This window comes from Panicum hallii, chromosome 9 (assembly GCF_002211085.1).
Source record: "Panicum hallii strain FIL2 chromosome 9, PHallii_v3.1, whole genome shotgun sequence".
NCBI classification, from domain to species: domain Eukaryota; kingdom Viridiplantae; phylum Streptophyta; class Magnoliopsida; order Poales; family Poaceae; genus Panicum; species Panicum hallii.
In genome coordinates, this window is record NC_038050.1 from 56,460,318 (window position 1) to 56,479,466 (window position 19,149).

General features: G+C 45.1%; 3 protein-coding genes and 1 long non-coding RNA gene across 15 annotated transcripts; 2 read left to right on the forward strand and 2 right to left on the reverse strand.

Annotated features, from left to right (window-relative positions):
• Positions 1-224: 224 nt before the first annotated feature.
• On the reverse strand, positions 225-5,302 carry LOC112875861. Of its 12 annotated transcripts, none has more exons than XR_003225227.1 (5): positions 4,810-5,302; positions 1,441-4,067; positions 1,244-1,316; positions 887-1,024; positions 225-751 (listed from the first exon to the last, which is right to left on the reverse strand). It is a non-coding gene; the product is annotated as an uncharacterized LOC112875861 (long non-coding RNA). The 12 variants fall into 12 exon arrangements; XR_003225225.1 differs by having other exon boundaries at positions 1,244-1,325; XR_003225232.1 differs by having other exon boundaries at positions 262-751; positions 2,132-4,067.
• A 597-nt stretch (positions 5,303-5,899) lies between these two features.
• On the forward strand, positions 5,900-6,503 carry LOC112877035 (cortical cell-delineating protein-like). Its single transcript, XM_025941233.1, has one exon. It carries the CDS (start codon positions 5,900-5,902, stop codon positions 6,320-6,322), a length of 423 nt encoding a protein of 140 aa, XP_025797018.1. The 3' UTR covers positions 6,323-6,503.
• A 2,661-nt stretch (positions 6,504-9,164) lies between these two features.
• Positions 9,165-10,064, forward strand: LOC112877712 (putative lipid-binding protein AIR1). Its single transcript, XM_025942069.1, has one exon. It carries the CDS (start codon positions 9,386-9,388, stop codon positions 9,875-9,877), a length of 492 nt encoding a protein of 163 aa, XP_025797854.1. The 5' UTR covers positions 9,165-9,385; the 3' UTR covers positions 9,878-10,064.
• A 220-nt stretch (positions 10,065-10,284) lies between these two features.
• On the reverse strand, positions 10,285-13,015 carry LOC112877713 (NADH dehydrogenase [ubiquinone] 1 beta subcomplex subunit 8, mitochondrial). Its single transcript, XM_025942070.1, has 4 exons — positions 12,834-13,015; positions 12,629-12,715; positions 12,428-12,523; positions 10,285-10,593 (listed from the first exon to the last, which is right to left on the reverse strand). Exons 1-4 carry the CDS (start codon positions 12,963-12,965, stop codon positions 10,537-10,539), a joined length of 372 nt encoding a protein of 123 aa, XP_025797855.1. The 5' UTR covers positions 12,966-13,015; the 3' UTR covers positions 10,285-10,536.
• Positions 13,016-19,149: the final 6,134 nt, after the last annotated feature.

Below are 19,149 nucleotides of genomic sequence, written 5' to 3' on the forward strand. Positions count from 1 at the left end.
ATTCAACCTAAGGCTCGGAGGCTACTCCATATGGATTGTGATTTTCATCGCACCTATATAAAAGATTTAAACTACTCAGGGCATAAGCACCTTATAGCCTCAAAGTAGCCAAAGAAGTACTCGGAAGATACCTTCAAGATGGAGTTTCAGAAGAACTCGAAGGCGACTACAAAAATACTCGAAAGTCTACAGTACTCAGCTACAAAGAGCTGGGGAGCTTGTCAGACCCGTGGCAGTGGAACTGCTTATAAGGCATAGAAATATCTAAAATAAGGGATGAGGCATGTCACATACCTTATATCTATTGTGATATACTGGGACACGAGTAGGACTAGTCGGTACAGAAGGAAGCTACTCGGTACGACCAGAGTAGGACTCCTAAGCTCGTACCGGACTAGAATACCTGTAATCCTATCCCACAGAGTATATAAGGGCAAGCAGAGACCCCCTCCAGAGGGACAACATATCAATCCACATCTAAGGTAATACAAACCACCACACAGTATGTAGGGTATTACATACATTGTAGCCCGAACCAGTCTAAAGTTTCGTGTTCCTTGCACCTTCGAGTTCCTGATCTCGGTGATACCCTATCTACAACCTACCACCTCGGGAGTATCCCTCGGTGGGCTTGACGTAAAACACCGACAGTCTCATGCAATGATTTCACCAATTTCTATTGACTGTTGTAGCTTCACATCCAAATCTTTAGGAGTTGTGATATTTCTTTACTCCTTCAACTTCTTGGCACCTATTGAATTATGCATAATCCATCAGGTTAGACCATCAAAACAACAAGACCAATTAAATAGACATAGCAAACTCAGCTCATATAAAATATTAAGTAAATACAATAACAAGACAAGCATAATACTAGAAAGCTCACCACAGTGCCACATTCTACTGCCAAGTGCCACAATTAAGCAAATGATATGTATTATACATGACATAGCATTCAGTAATCAATCAGATAGCGATTTGGCTCAAGCTGGATAAGCCCGCTGCTTCAAAACTGCATCATAGCCTAATCATAAATACAATGGCATTAATATACTTTAGCAACTGTACAGAACTTATGTATTAAGGCCTCAGGAAATATAGATGACACTAGTATAGGATATAGATGAGATATGACATGTAGGTGCATGGCCAAAGGAATTCTAATTCAAGTCTGACCTAAAAGGCAACATGACGTGAACAAAGTATTAGATGCCAAACGCACAAGATATAGCCATATATATACCAGAGAATGGATCACACGCCAAATCAGAGCGATTCCAGCATATTTAATCTGTAGCCCTCCATGGCATGCAAATCTGGAATCCCTTCAAACAGTACAGCAGCAATCACAATTTCAGCGCTAAAACAGGCAGTGAGGTGTGTCAACTAAACAAACATAAGAAACGAGACAGAGAGAAGAGAATCGAACAGTTTGCTCACCAGATTGGGGGCCCTATGTCCGAATCGAGGCCGAGGCCGTGGAAAACATCAATGCATATGTAACTAATTTGCTCTAGTTTGATGTATGCAAAAGAGTTCTTTGCCAGCAGGGATACATATTTCAAGTGGAGAACTAATTGGAACTACAACTGTTAGTACACAGAGGGGCACAAGTTTATGCACATTCTGGAAAATACAAGTTTGAAAAGCTATCTCATTTTTGTGTACAAAATATACTATTCATCTGAACCAATAATTTTTTCTTATACTCTTGATCTTTTCTATACAAAAGCTAACAGAAGATGATCAAACTGATTGTTGGGCACAATTATTTAGCAACCCAAGACAGTTAATCTATCCACAGAACAAAGATTTCGCCAAAGAACTCTACCTAGAAAGCTGTTATGCATAAACAAGATGGATTGCAAACTGTTGAATGATTGCAAGTCAGGTGCCTTACAAGTAAATTATCTACTCCAACATAAAAATCAATGGGTTGCCTTCCTATAGTCAAGATCAGTTCTGCCTATTAGGAGAAACATTGAGATCCCAATAAGACATAGAACCCTAGCTCAAGCTTCAGCCTCTCCCTTTCTCCATAGTAACATCTCTGATTTAAATCCGTGAGACGAAACACTGAAATCGAAACCTAGGTAACATAAAGAGGAGAGGGAAAGAGGGAAAAGGTCACCGTGAGGAGCTGCTAGAGATCCACAGCGGCGGCAGGGTGGGAACAAGCGTCGCACCCACGGAGGCCGGTGGCGGCGGGGTGGGAACCAATGTACCACCCGCGAAGGCTGGCGGCGGTAGGGTGGGAACCAGCGTCGCACCCGCTGAGGCCGGTGGTGGCAGTGTGGGATCCAAAGTCCTACTTGCGGAGGGTTGACGGCGGCGAGGTGGGATCCAGCGTCCCACTCACGGAGGGCGCCGACGGCGAGGTGGGATCCGCCGTCCCGCTCGCGGAGGGTGACGGTGGCAAGGTGGGATCCGGTGTCCCGCATGGTGGCAGCGGGTTGCGACTCTTCACGGAGGATACCTTGCGCTCGACCTCCCGTGACTTGTATTGGATCGAGGGCTGAGGCAGCGTCACAGCGGGCGCCGACACGTGGTGCAACGGCCGCGACAATGGCTTGGGCGCCTGCTGCCGGGCAGCTGGGTGCGGATGTGTGGGCGCCTGGGCACGGATCCGGTGAGGGAGGACCGGATGAGGGAGGAGGGCGGTGGGCCAGCGGCGCACAGGAAGGAGAAGCAGAGGCGGACTGCTAGCGCACAGGGGACCGAGGTCGAGGCCTGGGACGCTCGACCATAGGGAGCAAAGGGATTAGGGTTGAAAGGGAGGAGGCGGCGCAGAGAGGTGGCGGCACTTGGGGGAAAGAGGCGTGGCGCTTGAGGGAGGGAGGCAGCAGGGGCCTGTTTGGGCCGGGTGAAAGGCTGTTGTGGCCTAGGCCTAGGTTATCCACACAATTTCAATTCTGCCTGCTCATAGATCCAAACACCTCATATTAGTGATGCGGATAAAAAAAAGGGGATTGCAACATTGGTACCGTATCTTAATTAGACCCGTCACTGATGACTTATTAGGTATTTTTATTAGGTATTTTTAGTGACGTATCTCAGTGAGAGCCGTCTCTAGCAAGCAGGCTCTTGTGCTTAGGCGAAGACATTAGTGACACGGCTTAACTATGGCCGTCACTAACCTTACATTAGTGACGTGTTTTCTTTACACGTCACTGATTTATGTGTCTCCTATGTTGGTTTTTGATGTAGTGGGAGTTTGTACTTGTAATGCTATCTTTAATTTGTTTACCAGTGCTGAATCAAAGCTTATTAATTAGTTAATCGTTTCATTTGTTTGGAGACTAATGCCGCTTTGAAAAGATTTGAACAAGGTTATTGCATTGAAATACAACCTCTGTCCGTTTATTGTTGACGTTTCCTACGGGTTTGAAAAAATTAAGGGATAGGTACATACATGTTCCAACCTGTCCTCGCTCATCCACTCCACCATGATCTAACCGACTAAAGTATGCTCAATTCATTGCGGTGGCTTTTTGTAGCAACTTTAATCTAGTGTATCAAAAAATTGATGGTTAAATGCTATGAGTTTCTTTTTAATTTCTAAAATTCTCGCTTTTTTTAGGGCTCCTCTTGATGCAAAGGCTTTAAAATAAGGGGTCACTTCTTAGTAAGAGTAAGATATGTGCTCGCCATTTTGAAATCTGTTGCTCAGTTGCATGGCTTAAGCTTAATACTTAATACGAGCCTGCAATGTGTTATTTTTTAGAGAAAGGAAGAAAAGTTCCAGCCTCTACACCCAACATTCAGGGATGTATACAGCATATGCAAAGTAAGCAAAGTGTTATTACTTGGAAGATTACAAAATTATTTAATTGGATTCTAGGTCCTAAACGGCAAAGTGTTATTACTTGGAAGATTACACAACTATTTAATTGGATTCTAGGTCCTAAACTCCACTCCTGGTTACACAACCGCATCACCTTGATTAAAAGGCCGAACGCATCCTGATCTGGAAATCCCAGTTGCTGGTTGACTTGCAGAGGTAAGAACAGGAGGAGGTCCGGGTGCTCACGCGTTGTTCTTCCAATCGATCAGGTTCCGTCAGGGGCCTTTAGAAGTCACATTTATAACCAGCAGTCAAGGTATCATATAAATAATAATGGACTGGTTACGTGGTCTATGAAGAAATTAAATAAGAAAAAAGTTATATTTTTCAATCCGTATATTCAAATTAAAATCGACTGTACCATTGTATTTCTTGCGACGAAATTTTTAAAATAAGATCACACTTGAATACATTTGGATGATTTTTAATAGAATATTTTTTAATGCGGAATAATTTTTTTAAGGTAGAACAATTGTTCCAACATAATGAAAAAAAATATTGCGTTGCTAGCGCCCGACCTTTCGATGAATCGGACGCTCCGTTGCAACATCAAAACAAAATATTTGAAATGTAAAAAAAATGTAAGATTGCAACATTGAAAAAATGTAAAAAGAATAGTTTAATGTAAACATCGTATTCTGAGAAAAAATTCCCGCCGCAACATTAAAACACCATATGATAGGTTGAGATTGAGCAATATTCCTAAACAAAAAACACCGTATGCTAGGTTGAGATTGAGCATAGTGAAATATTAAAACACAAACATTGCAACATCAAAGATTAACACATTAAAAATAAAAAATTAACTATTACAATATTCGCACATATCTACAACACTTGCAACATCCAAAAATCTCTACTGCAACACCATGCAACACCATAAGATACGAATTGCAACATTCCAAAATCTCTACTGCAACATCATGATATACATATTGCAACATTACCAGCCGGTGCTCCCTCACCTTCGCTCCTCCTCTGCAATATCCCGGAGCTGCCCGGAGCTCATCCGGCGGCCGGCGTGGCTCGCCCCCTGACGGGGGAGCGGCGACTGAGGAGAGGGAAGGCACAGGGGAGCAGCTGCCCAGCCCCCACCGCATGCGCTCCACCTGTTGCCCGCCGCCCGAAGCTGCCCGCTATAGCCGCCGCTCGAAGATTCTCCGACGGCCGTCGCGGGGGAAGCCGCGGGGGAGCAGTGGCCGGCGCGGGTCACCCTCACCGCGGGGGAGCAGCGGCCGGCATGGGGCCGCGCCCGAGCGCTCGAGCATACATGGCGGCCTGCGCGGCTCGCCCCTGGCGGGGGAGCGGCGGCCGGAGCAGCTCCTCCCCGAACTCGAGCCTACACGAGAGAGAGAGAAGGGGAGAGATAGAGAGATTGGTGTGGATGAGAACGGGTGAAGAGAGATGCATGGGGAATGAGTGGATAAGAATGGTGGGAAGGCGTGGTGTGAGCTCCACATCCGATATTTCCACTCCGTCCGGATGGCCGGGTATTAGTATTACCGAAAAAATATTGCATCTTATGTGATGGATGGACTCCAGGTCGCGAGCGCGACCTGAATTATTTCCGGTCCGGTCCGGTAGCGCGGGCCCATATACTAGACGCTCTGGCGGCAGTTGACCCATTTCCGATCCGGCCGTCTTGGCCCACGAGACAAGCTACCCATCCGGCCCGTTAACTTAGCAGACTGGGCTCGGTCCGATGCTCCAAACGTGCCCGAATCATCATCGTCGTCGTCGTCATCATGATTGTCCATCATCGCGCTTGGTTGCGTGGGGCGTTCCCGCTTTGAAAAGCAGGTAAGCAGCCTCGTCGAATCGCAGTCTCCCTCGTTCGTATACAATGATGATTGCCCAGGGCCGGCCTCGATGCGCACTCACATGCATGCATCGCGACAAGCATTCCCGTTGAACCGGCCGGGCGGCTACAAGTAGCACGCCCCCGGCCTCTCCGAGCTCCCTGAGTAAAACCACTCCAAAACATCAGTGCCGAGTAGTACGTAGCAGTGTAGCTCATCTGTCCTCCTAGCTCACTGCTAGAGCCTAGAGCTCGCAATGGCGCCGAGGCTTGCGCTCCTCCTGGCCGTGACCCTCCTCCGCGCCGCCGCCTCGAGCGGATGCGAGTACTCCACCTGCCTGCCGCCGGCGACCCCGTACCCGCAGCCGCCGTCCGGGGGTGGTGGTGGTGACGGCGGTGGTGGCGGCTACTCATCCGGCAGCTGCCCGATCGATGCGCTGAAGCTGGAGGTATGCGCGGACGTGCTGCACCTGCTGAGGCTCAGGGTCGGCGTGCCGGACGGCGAGCGGTGCTGCCCGCTGCTGGAGGGGCTCGCCGACCTCGACGCCGCCGTGTGCCTCTGCCTCGCCATCCGGGCCAACGTCCTCGGAGTCGTGCTCGACGTCCCCGTCGACCTCACCCTCCTCCTCAACTTCTGCCACAAGGACCGCGTCGCCGGCTTCGTCTGCCCGGCCAATTGAACTTGAACGTACGTGTGTGAGTTATAGCATGCATGTCATGTACGTATGTATTTCGGTCTCGGTCGTGTGCTAGTAGGTGTAGGTCGCATCGTCCCCAGGTTTCTGCACGCATGCAGTCTTTGTGTCAGCTGCGCCAGACGGTGCTTGTGTGCAGCTACATATAAAACGTAACGTCCCATATTGGCACGATAAATTGGGTACGGTAGGTAATACGTGCGTGTCTATCCACCGTATGTGTATGTCTCAAATAAAACCTGCCTGTGTACAATGCTGTGTGCATGTGTATGCGTGTCTTCCTTGGAGTAAATTGTGATGCAAAATCTTGATTAATAATATATACATATAGGAGTAGCTACAAGCGTGTGTAGAATAGATTTTTCATATATATATGTATATGTATATGTATATGTATATGTATATATATATATGTATGCATGTATGTTGTATGTATGTATGCATGGATGTATGCATGTATTTATGTATGTATGTGTTTATATATATATATATGCATGCATGCATGCATGCATGTATGTATGTATGTATGTATGTAAAAAATACTCCGTCAACACCGTCATGCGGATGCGGATGACAGAATCCAGTAATGATCAACACCGTCACCGTTGGCTCACTATCTGTCATGTGTGACAGAATCCGGTGAACTAGCCAAGACTGTGCATGCGGATGCAGTGTAGCAAGCAGCCAGGCAGGTAGGTTAGCCTCGAGGTTCCTGACCGATCGACCTGCTGCCGCGCACGGCAAGTGCGCCCACCGCTCGCACATCCAACACGAGCCAAAGTGAAGCGCCAGTGATTGGATCGATCCATCCTTCCCGTATCAGTCTACAGCTCTATCTCTGCATACATGCGATGCGTGCCTGCCAGCGAGGGAGCGATGATCTGCGACGAAAGCAGAGGCATCGATCAATTCTTCGTTGAGAGTGACGTAGCATCATCAACTTCCTAATGCCGTCGCCCGGCCCGTGATCGAAATCACCACCTTAATTAATTATCGTCGTGAGCTCCTGATGCATGCGTCGCCCTCTGGCGGACCGTGGCATCGTCGTGCAGCGTATACAAGGGCTGGCTACTAGCTAGGTGGTTGGTTGGCGAGTGGTTCACGGGGCGCCCGAGCCGGGTGTCAGGTGGCCTTTGGATCTTTTTCGTTCGGTCCAGGATGCATCCGGCGCTGCATGCGTAGGCGCCAGAACGTACGTACAGGCGCTACCGCGCTACCGCCGGCAGTCCGGAACCCCAAGGCCGGCGATCCTAGCTAGGTTGCTGAGCCTACTCGTCCGCAGCGGCGAGGGCCTTTGCACCGGCGGCGCGGCTATGTGAGCCACAGCCACCGTAAGGCGATGCTGTGATGGCCTTGCACTTGCAGTGTCTGGAGAGGATCAGTCTGCATCTCTCTCTGAAGAGAAAGGTGCGGAAGACGAATTGCTTCAACGGTAACATGGGTTGGCCTGTGGGCCAAGTAAGGAGGCCCAATGGGCGAGGAGTGTGTGGGCCTACGACATTCTATCTGTTTTTCCGAGTTAGTTCTTGCTCTTCTTCCCCAAAATTCAATCAAAATCCTATAAATTACCATGACCGTAGGGTCCTAGGGACAAAAGAATCTAAGCTCCTGAGGCTAATCACAATGGAGATTTTATGTCCATGTTTCCAAGAATGCCACGTCAACTTTGTAGAATGATGAAACACACTCTTTCAATAGAGAGTTTCATCTCACTATTTCATATGCCAACATACTATTTAAATGCTGCAAATAAATAACCAATAGAATTTACTCAATTGTGTGAAGATAAAAAAAAACTCTCAATAGAGGTTTTACACGGTTTCCAAGTTCTTGAAAATAGGTTAACATAGTTTCATCCTTATGAAACTCCATGAAACTCTTACTTCTTAAATGATGTGCCATGTCATCCAAGTTGCTGATATGGCAGATTAATTAATACCATAAAATACCTCGTAAAACTTCCGTTGTAAATAGACTGACCTTTACAAATCGTCTTAGGCTAGCCACAGCGGTGGCTCCCGTCGATGGCGCAGGGGGGGGGGGGGTTCGGGCATCGAGGCAACCACTGCGGGGCCGATGCTGGAATCCAAAATAAAGAGAACCGGGGCATGTGGGTGCGCCCAGGCTAGCTAAATAAATTAATATATTTTAGTCAGCTGGCCGAAGGAACGGCGGCGCTGGGTGGGTGATGGATTGGTCTGACGAGTCGGCCCCACTACTACTCAGCATCGATGCCGACGCTGTGGGCGTTTCGGGTTTCACGGCATCGGAAAAAAAGAGGTGGCGTCGGGGGCCAGGTAATTTCAGCATTGGAGCCACTGTGGCTAATCTTATGGGGCTTGAAAAGGTCATAAACCGGCTCTTTGGTTGAAAGAAGAAGTCACAAGTGGGCAGCAGAACACTATGCATGATTCCAAAAAGGATTGTCAGTCAGATCGAGGCATCGAACAGCAGTGTGGCCTTTCAGCAATGGTGCACCATTGCAAAGTCACGGATAAGACGAGAGCGCCGAAGCTACAGCTGGAGTACGAGGACACCGATGGTATAGACGGCATTAAAGCTGCAGCGCCCGCACCGATCAGCGGGCCGGACAGGTGGCTGTGGCGCTGAGCTGCTGCGTAGCTGAGTTGTGCGTGACCAATTACTCGTTCTTGCCCTCACTAAGCCGCTACCGGATCATCCGTGCCGCTCGTTACGAGCCACCGCGCAATTTAAGGCGGAGAGTGGCAGCCCAGTACACGACCTTTCCAGCCGTGAATCACCGTAGCACCGCTAGAGAATTGCAAGACTCCAAAGGACCAAAACCACCTCTCCCCTGTGACCCTTGTCACCGTAGCAGGGCTGATGACATCATACTGCATATAGCAAGATCAGACAAACTGCTTGCATCGATCAGACGGTACCCTCGCGAAATGACGGTTCAGTCCCCCTCCCTATCCTATAAATACCAACCAGTACGACGCAGCAGCCAGAGCATGCGCTTGTGTACTCTCGGCCTGTAGCATCGAGCACACCAGACAGGTGCCAGAACCGCTGGAAACTTTGGCCATGGCGGTGGCGGCACGCAGAAACGGCCGTGGCGCGACGGCACCAGCCGCCGTTCTGGCGCTGAGCCAGCTACTCCTCCTCGCCACCCACTCGGCCGCCTGCGGCGGGTACTCGCCGTGCCCCAAGCCGCCGGCCGTGCCGGCGCCGTGCCCGCCGACCCCGAGGACGCCCACGCCCAGCGGCGGCGCGGGCAGCAGCAGGTGCCCCGTGAACGCGCTGAAGCTGGGCGCGTGCGCGAGCGTGCTGGGCGGGCTGCTGAGCCTGGAGCTGGGCCAGCAGCAGCAGGGCTCGTCGGCGCCGCCCGGTTCCACCACGAAGCCGTGCTGCCAGCTCCTGGGCGGGCTGGCCGACATGGACGCGGCCGTGTGCCTGTGCACGGCGCTGCGCGCCAACGTGCTGGGCGTCGTCCAGCTCAGCCTCCCCGTCGGGCTCAGCGCCCTCGTCAACTCCTGCGGCAAGAAGGTCCCGCAGGGCTTCCAGTGCCCGACCTGATCGAGCACTCGTCCATGTTTAAGTTGGGCCTCTTCGGTGGCCCACTGTTGTGTGTCTTGTGTTGTGCGACTCGTCAAATCCTGTGCTACTATGGTGTTGGTGCGTTCGTTCTGTTCTATCGCTTAGTTAGTCTGTTCTAAGATTGTGATCATTAATTGGGGTTTATGCAAGTCGTTATGTATTCTAAGCTTGTTAAGACTTCGAGTGCATCCGCTGAATTATTATGTACTGATGACATGCATACACACAACCACCCGATCACAAGGCACTGCAACAGTGTCACATACAACAAAGTGCTCACCCCGTCATCACAATGCACGGCTATTTACAGATAAGTGAAGCCGGCAGACACATGAATGATGCAAACGAGATTCAGAGGGCTTTACAAAGTTGCAAGATACCACATGTGAACAAAGCAAATCAGACATCAAATCGTTGAAGTTGAACGCTTAGCCTGTGAAATAGTTGCTCAAAGACACTGGTTGCATTATTGTTGGCTTTGACATGCTTGACAAGATTAAGCAAATCACACGATGGCAGTTTACAACATGGTAATCACAACAAAAACAAACATGATAAACAACAAGTTCCCCTGCTTTTATATGATGAACGGAGACATAGAGCTCATCACACTATGACAGTGCTGGGCGACTAGTCTTCTATGGCCTGTCACCAAGTTCCACTCTCAAATTGTCGTATGGGTAGACTTTGGGAGTCTGCAGAAACAATTCAAAGTTTCAGTTAGCATGTTCAGCAAAATGCATCAAACTCATGCATCCTTATTTACCGGTTCACAAGAGGGGCCTTTTATTTGGCCTACATTCCCAAATCTAAAGAACCCCTTTAGAGATCTATCACAAAGTGTTTGACAGGCATGCCACTGTACTGAAATTTACTTTGCATGGCACGCTAAATAATACTGTAACAATTCAGCAGCTAAGGAAGATGAATGTCCAATTCTATGGTTTTGCACCAAAAGGATACTTTGTGACTTCTCAATGGGCTTATAGAATTGAAACACTAAAGCAGTACAATGGGGTTAGCATCTATACACTCTGTTGTCACTGTCTGATGGCAGATTAAAGAGCTAATCAAGTAATCAGTTTTAAGAGGGACTTCATTCATGGAAACGAGGCTGTATAGCATAAATGTAAAACCAGCTCTGTGCAGCATCAAACATCATTCCTCATGTGGATAGCATATCAATAAGGTTCTTAGGGTATGTTTCAACATATAACACATTAATCTATCATGTTAGACATTCCTGCAGATCTACATGAGATAGCTCATCAGAATCATATTTCAATATGCGCATTGCTGAAGAGATGTTTATAGGTCAGAGATCAAAAGGTTCAAAAAAAGAACAGAACAAGAGCAACTTACCATGGTACCAAAAAAAAAAGTTTCGAGCTAACTTTAAAGCTACAAAAATATACCATCAAAGTGTACAGAGGAAATAATTGGAGCCAAAGTGAAGGCAAGCTACCAGCATAGAACAATGGAGTTTCTGCTCGCTTGGAGTTGGATGATTATGTTAACTGGCAGTTATTCTTCTGGTCTGGAACTGTATTTTGGTTGCTTTGTTAAGTTTGCAGTAATTGTTGATTGTTGCTGGCTCTGGGAACAAACTGTTGTTTACATAGTCTATTCCTGCTGATGGATTATAGCAAGTTTTTGCTAGAGCTTGTGTCAGGTTTTATGTTCTGCTGTTGACTGATCAATTGAAAGCTGGAAACCCCAGCCAACTTTATTGTGCTTGATACTTTCTATAAAAAGCAGGGATTTGCATGCCTTTTATCTCTTAAAATAATCACTGTTGATCAAAAATGCATAGATCAAGTTGTGCTGGACTCAGAATAGGCTCAACAAATATCTAGGGCCTCACCAAGAGACAAATCGAACATTCACCGTAGCCATAGAGTGGAACACTAATTAAAATAGCCATGGAATTGAACACTAATTAAGATTTTTTGTTATAGTATGCTACCACTGGCAATATCCTCCCATTCAAGAACATCTGAAACTGGAATTTAGAAGTCCCTAAAATAAGTTGCTAGACGGTAAGCTAAGACTAAACCTTAAGAGCTATAACTATTGATATTGGATCAAAGATTGAATCCATTTAGGTCCAAAATATTGACAACAGCTAAACAAATTCCATCATCAATTTTACTGAAATAAGAAGGCATAATTGATATATCAAACAAGACCCTCTATGGCTATTGATCACATAAATGTCCAACTCAGACATAATATAACTTCAATGCATTAACTCCCTGTTGTAGAGTTTACTTTTGATTCTACAAACTGATAAATAAGCATAATACAAATTATAGAATCATGGACAACCTCCGCATTGCTGATATTTGAGGAGGTACATGATTTTGTGGTTTCTAACCTATCAGGGCTAGTGACATCAATCCAGTAAGTCGAGTTTCCATATCACAGTCCAAATAACACTACAGTACGATGACTGGTCTCTACAACACATCCAAACACTAGAAAATCAGAAACCCATTACACAAAGGAAAGTTTGCATTGTACACTCACATATGGGATCTTGGAGGCCTTGTCGTTTACAGTGGCGGCCACACCGAGAGCAGCAAAGAACCCCAGTCCTCCGCACAGCCACGCCAACGCCTCATACTATCCAACACCAAACATACAACCAAATCAAGTCAAATCAAACAAATCCAATCCAGACGCCTATGATGCAGCGCAGCGCAACGAATTGGATCAGGCCCATACTACCTTGCCGATGTGCGGGGCGAGGCGGTCGATGCAGGGCTCCGGGAAGGGCGTGCCGTTGTCCCACACCAACTCATCGTTCGTAGGGAGCTGCGCACAAAAAGTCCCCCAAATAGAGTGGATTAGAGCCGAAATGTCCACAGACGGGAAGGGGAAGAGCATTAGCTAGGGTTGGATTTGGATTTGGATTTGGGGGCGAGCGACTTACGGGCTTGTCGGGGACGATGTGGCGGCCTACGGGGAGACCCATGCCGGCGCGTTGCCGGAGCGCTGCGGCCGCGGCGCGTGCGCCGCCGCCGCCCAGGATGCGGGACCCCGCTGCGGTTAGCCTCCCAGCCATCTCTCCTGTCTCTATCCGATCTGTGCGAGTGCGAGTCGTCGTGTGGTGGGGTTGCGCGGCGGAGGAAGAGAGGAGGAAGTTGAGTGGGCTTTGTTCGGCCTTCGTGTTCTGGGCCCAGTGCAGAAGACTAGAAATGGTGGGTTTCTAGTTCGGCCTTGTGGACACTCTACTACTGGGTTAGGAAGCTAGGAAATGTTTGCTGGGCCATAATTGATTAACAGGGCTTGCCATTTTGTTTTGGGACATTATTGTGGGAAATTAGTTCATGCCAAAACCTCATAATAATATTATTTTTTTGCGAAGCTCATAATAATAATTGTATCAAATAAATCTATAAAAAATTTCCTACAAAAAATATCATCTGATACAATTCTTTAGAGAAATCGTTCGCTCTAAAAAAAAATTGTGGAAAAAATGTTCCTCTGAAGTCTGAACCATTGCTTGCTCCACCACTGTTGCCGTGCACTTGTACACCACCAAGTATCTTGTAATTGAGCTTAGCTTCATAAGCACAATCAAGCAGGCGGCCTCCCTTGCACTCGGCGCGACCCGTCACCGAAGCAGCCATCACGCGCTGCGCTGTTGTTAACTCGCGGGCAGGTGACGGGTTAGACGACACTCCAAACAACTCTAAACATAGTACCGACATCTGATGCAGATGTTTCCACGAGCATCCACATCAAAATGATTTTGCCCCTGCGTGCCGTCAGCACAAATCAGACCGCCAACTCAACCTGTCGCCTGCTTAGGGTCGCCCTACCGCTGTCCAGCTGCTCCATGTATCAGATCCAATCACTGATCCCCTCCCAGCTGCTAATCATCGGCCTAAAGACCAGCTCCTGGCTGCTGTGCAATGTATGTATGTTGCTTCCATTTTTCTTTGTTAATGTAAAAAATAGCATGGAGAAGCAGACGAGAAAGTCCCAAACTCGCTCCCGATGCTTCGCAACTAAATTTAAATACAACGCATTCCTGCGGTTCTGCATAGTGGTGCCATTAGACTTATGTGTTCCCATCATACAGAAAAGAAAAATGTATGCTTAGTTATAAACAAATATACAGGCTGGTGAACTGAAAATAAAAAAAAAACAGCTAGACAAACACCAAAACATATGAAAACTGAACTACGCCGACGTCATGCTTGTACTGCACTTGAAGTTAACCGAATTACAAATTCGGGCATAAAACTAAACTATCTGCAGCGACTGCGACTCCAGCGGCACCGACCTGGGCACATTCAATTAATCTTGCAGTTAGCTAGCCAACTGCCCCCGTGGAGCCGGATTAATCACTCGATCATAAACAAATCAGTCTGTGAGATCGATGGGCGGGGGGAATAAACTATGCGGGGGCTCACATGGCATTCAATGTTTGATGTGTCCTGTCTCACCTCGCACCAAAGAAAACTTTGGCCTAGTGGGTTGTTGTTTATTTTTATCTTTACTTGGCAGCTATGTTGCTTAGGCGTTTAATTTGGTGCCGTAATCTAGCCGTAGATATGCCCAACATGCTGCCATCTATCAACCGTGATGCAACATGGCAGCCATGTTCAGAACATGAGGATTCACCGAGCTGTGTACATGTACGTGAAATTTTATCCAGCGTACTTCTTTTTTACCGATGTTCTAGCTATGCTGGGATTATGCAGAGGCAGTGCCCATGACAGTGACATGGTTTGGATTGAAGTACCCCCATGCCTTTTTATTGTGCACTGTAAACGGAACAGTGCTATTGCTAATCGCTTAGATAGAGCGTTAAAATAACCCACCACGTTCGCTTAATCTAAAAAAGAGAAAAATTTGCATCGTCGGATTTTACGAAGATCTAACAATCTAAACTAATTCAAGAGTCTATATCAAATATGTTAATAAATAGCCAATTTCGGATTTAAAAATTAAGAAAAATTAGGACATGACCAAAGAGTCCATGCCAAATACGATTAGTAAATAGTTAAACTCAAAATAAAAAAACGGCAGTTGACCAAAGAGTCCCTATTAAACACGTTCGCTGAGAGGGTCTAGAAATACCCACATTAATCTAAAAAAAAGAAGGATTCGCACCGTCGGATTTTACGAAGATCTAACCATCTAAACTAACTGTCTATATCAAATATGATTAATAAATAGCTAATTTTGGATTTGAAAATTAAGAAAAATTAGGATGTGACCAAAAAGTCCATGCCGAATACGATTAGTAAATAGCTAAATTCAAAATAAAAAAATTAGCGCTTGACCAAAAAGTACCTATCGAACACGACTAATAAATAGATAAATTTAACAATTAATATAAAAATTAGCAGTTGATTTGTATAGCAATTAAGAAGCAAATTTGGATGACAAATAGCTAAATAAATAATATAGGTCAAATATACATAATAAATAAATAAATTTGAGCTAAATTATGAAGATCTAACAGCAGTCCATAATTAACACGACTAATACATAGATAATTTCAAGAATTAATAGAAAAAATAGTATTTGATTTGTAGAGCTATTAAGAAGTAAATTAGGAAGAAAAATAGCTAAATAAATAGTATCAGTCAAATACAAATAACAAATACCTAATATGAGTTAAACTATGAAGATCTAATGGTCTAAACTAATCTAAATAAGTCATATCTAAGACGACTAATAATAAATACATAAATTCTAAACTTAAATAATAAGTGTTTTATATATGAAAATTGGAATACTAAATGGATAAAAAAATCGCGTCCATTGGAACATGCAAGATATCACATCACTTAAACAACTAGAAATCTACCCATTATCAATTAGCTAAGAAAAAAGAGGAAAATGGTAACATATTTGGTATACCAGCTAGGGCCTAATAAACTTAATAAATGGGATAAGTAATAATTTTATGATAAGTTAAATACACGAAATTAAAGCACGTAGGACAACAAATAGATCGAGCATCTTGCTAGAACCATGGAATATCATGAATGCAAAGGAGTGATGTAGCAGAGGTAGCAACTAAGTAAAGCAAGCAAGATATAAAAATCAAATAAAGAAGCAGATGAAGGGGTGAATCAATAAATCATGCATAATAAGGTTTTATAAAGGGTAAATATATGTGTCAATCAAACAAAACATGGAGCATGCTAAGTTATTTGGTGCATCATCACCTATTTTCATCTAGCACATTTTCAATCTTCTTTACTTAGTTGCCGCAATTCCGTAAAAGGGTACTTTCTAGATTTATTCGAGAATTCAAATAGATCTAGGCAAGTGGAGATTGATACATTTGATTCATCACAAATTATTTTTGCGAGTAGTCATTTCTTCTTTATGGCCGGCCCAATGCTCTGCCTGGGCAAGAAGTTGATCTTGGCACCTCTGGCCCCCATATAAACTATTTTCCTCCTTATTAATGAATGCTAGACTTTATTGTCTAGGTCTTTCAAAAAAAATCTTCATACGGTGAGATGCAAGTCAGCAAGAGGAGGGATGTGAAATAGAAGGAGACGACCTGAACCAACTGCAAGTATACTCATCCTATTGCTGTCTGTAGAGCAGGTAGGTAGCTGTGCAAGATGAGCAGATGTGACTTCAATTGATCGATTTAGAGAGTATGAACTCGATTTCTCCTAAACTTTGGTAAGATTCAACCGATAACAAAAATATTATGCAAAATAAGCAGATATTACTTTGGCTAACCAATTTAGGGAGTCTAAACTAAATTTCGCCAAGACATTAATTCAATTCAACCCATAAATATGACATGGTTGGAGATTTCCTATGCAAAGTATCCAAAGATAAATGAATATGGTATGACCCTACACCACCGTTGTTTGTCCAGCTTTCCACCACCGTTGGATACGAGCTCCGTTCCATAAAGTGGCAAACAACTCAAGTATATGGACACTCACTGTGGCAAAAGATGGAGTCAGATCTAATGGCTTCGAGCAAAATCCGATTTATGCAATAGCAGCCGAGGCCCGAGGGTCGAGCTGGCGGCAAATCATCCTAGCAAAGACGCATAAGACAAGCATAGAACAACATCTCCACGGTGATGAGATGAATGGTAGCGGTGTTAATTGATATGGTGGGCAACGTGTCTCGGAAAGAACAACTTAATGTTGAGATGGTATCTAGACTCTCTCAAAGAAAAGATGGCATCTAGATTTGGGCACTCATCGATGGTTTGCAATCGGCATGGTCAGTTCCCGTGCAGCTGTGGACGCTAGGCTGGGTTGATGCCTAGGCGACAAGCTAAGCTAGCCAAAAATACAAACTGAGATCGATATTTAACACAAATGCCTTACTATTGCAAGCTACATGCAGTTCTCAGTGAGACGGAACTTTTTTTATACAGGAGGGGTATCCCCTATTGGTTATATATTAAAAAGATAAAAGAAATTACATATGTACAAGAAGGTCAAAAGAAAAATTACACAAAAGCATCAAATCATACCCCCTTTGGCATAGCTTCTTAAATGGTTTCACGAAGAGCTTCACTCGAAGATGTACCAAACGAGTATTTTTGGACCGGCTTCAGGCGTGAAGCCGTCCATGAAGCTCATTTCAGCTTCCACTGGCAAGAGGGAGCCATAAAACGTAGCTTCGACCGGCTTCCACAGGAAGAAGCTGTTTCGCCAAAAGTCTTTGAAAACGGCTTCAGCTTCACCAGAGAAGCTGCTTCAAGAGCCGTTTTAGGAGAAGCTGAAGCAATGACAAAGGGGGTACTTTAGCTTTACCCTATAAATAAGCAACGCAAAAATTTAGCGTTCTTGCAGTTTTGGATCGTTGGGGATTCATTTTCAAAAATGTTCGAATTCTCACTATCCAGATGTATTTTTCAAAAACACAAAAATTTTGATGAGACGGGACAACGCGAACTGTCAAGGATGTATCCTCAATGACTGTGGTGTAGCGGGTAAAGCTTCTTGGGACTAGAAGTTAGGAGGGAATGAGCAAGGTATATCTTGCATAATAGCGAATTTGTTGACCCTTGAAAAAGATGCAGCGTCCGTGACATAAGGGGGACATATATGAACCTGAAGTAATTGGAGATTGTAGAACAAAGAAAGGAAACGAGATTTGGGCGTGATCAGAACTAAAGAGGGATGCAACCACTATCCATTAAGATTTGGATCCAAACTTCAAAACCTAATTCCAAGGATCTATGGTAGAATAAATTGAGCCACGTACTCTCACTTAGATTTTCTTAAAGAAAATTTTGAAGGATAATTTGTTACCTGGAACTATCAAACAAAAATAAATACGCCACCATTCAGAAATTTAAAAGTTAATTGTATTCATGTGGAAAAGTTTGAAATTTTTATATTAATTTTATTCTATGATAAAAATACATTTCTATGTGAGGTAATTCCTTTTCTCATGAATTTATATTCCAAGATAATAAACCACAAAACAATATGATGGATAAAACATGGATGATATCTTGATCATGCATATTAAGACAACAATTACAATGATACGACTGGACAAACTTTTGCCATAAATTTATTTTAGAGTAAAAACAAATATTAATATAAAAATCTAGCTACCTGTGCAATTTGCGCGGGCAATCTTGCTACTTAATCTTAATATGAACGTATGATGAGCCTATATCCTTCATCTTTTTATAAGCGAGATTGGTTGTTGGGACTTCCAAACTAAGGATAGCCTGGTTTGTCTCCATCAGCCATTCCGTCTAGCTATAGTTAAACAAACTGTTGATGGGTGGCTTGGTCCATCGACCACTTTACTGATCATCAACTAGATTTTTGCGTTTGATTATTGGTGCAGCGGCGACGCCCGGCAGAATTGGATTTTGACCTCCTCTGCGGATGCGCAACGCTTTTTACATGTAAATCCTGGCTTCGAAGTCTCTCAAGTTAAGACGTCTCGTCTGAAGAAAATGGACAGGAACCAGATGCCATTTGGATGGTGGACTCCCAGTATGATCAGTTGCCGTTTCTTGTTGGCTACGTGCATGCACCGATCTTGAAAAGGAGCCATGTTCAGAACATGAGGAGTGGTACTAGTATTTTGTGGGAACGACCCTCTAACTGATTTAGTTAGAGCGATCAAGTAGCGCCTCGCTGTATCCTGGATTCGACTCCCCGATTAAATGAATTTTAGACTAGGGTTAAAGAAATCTCATCGGTTGCCACCACGTCAAAGCACACGAAAGTCCAAACCGCTCTTACACGCGCAACTGAGGTTTTCTTGATGTA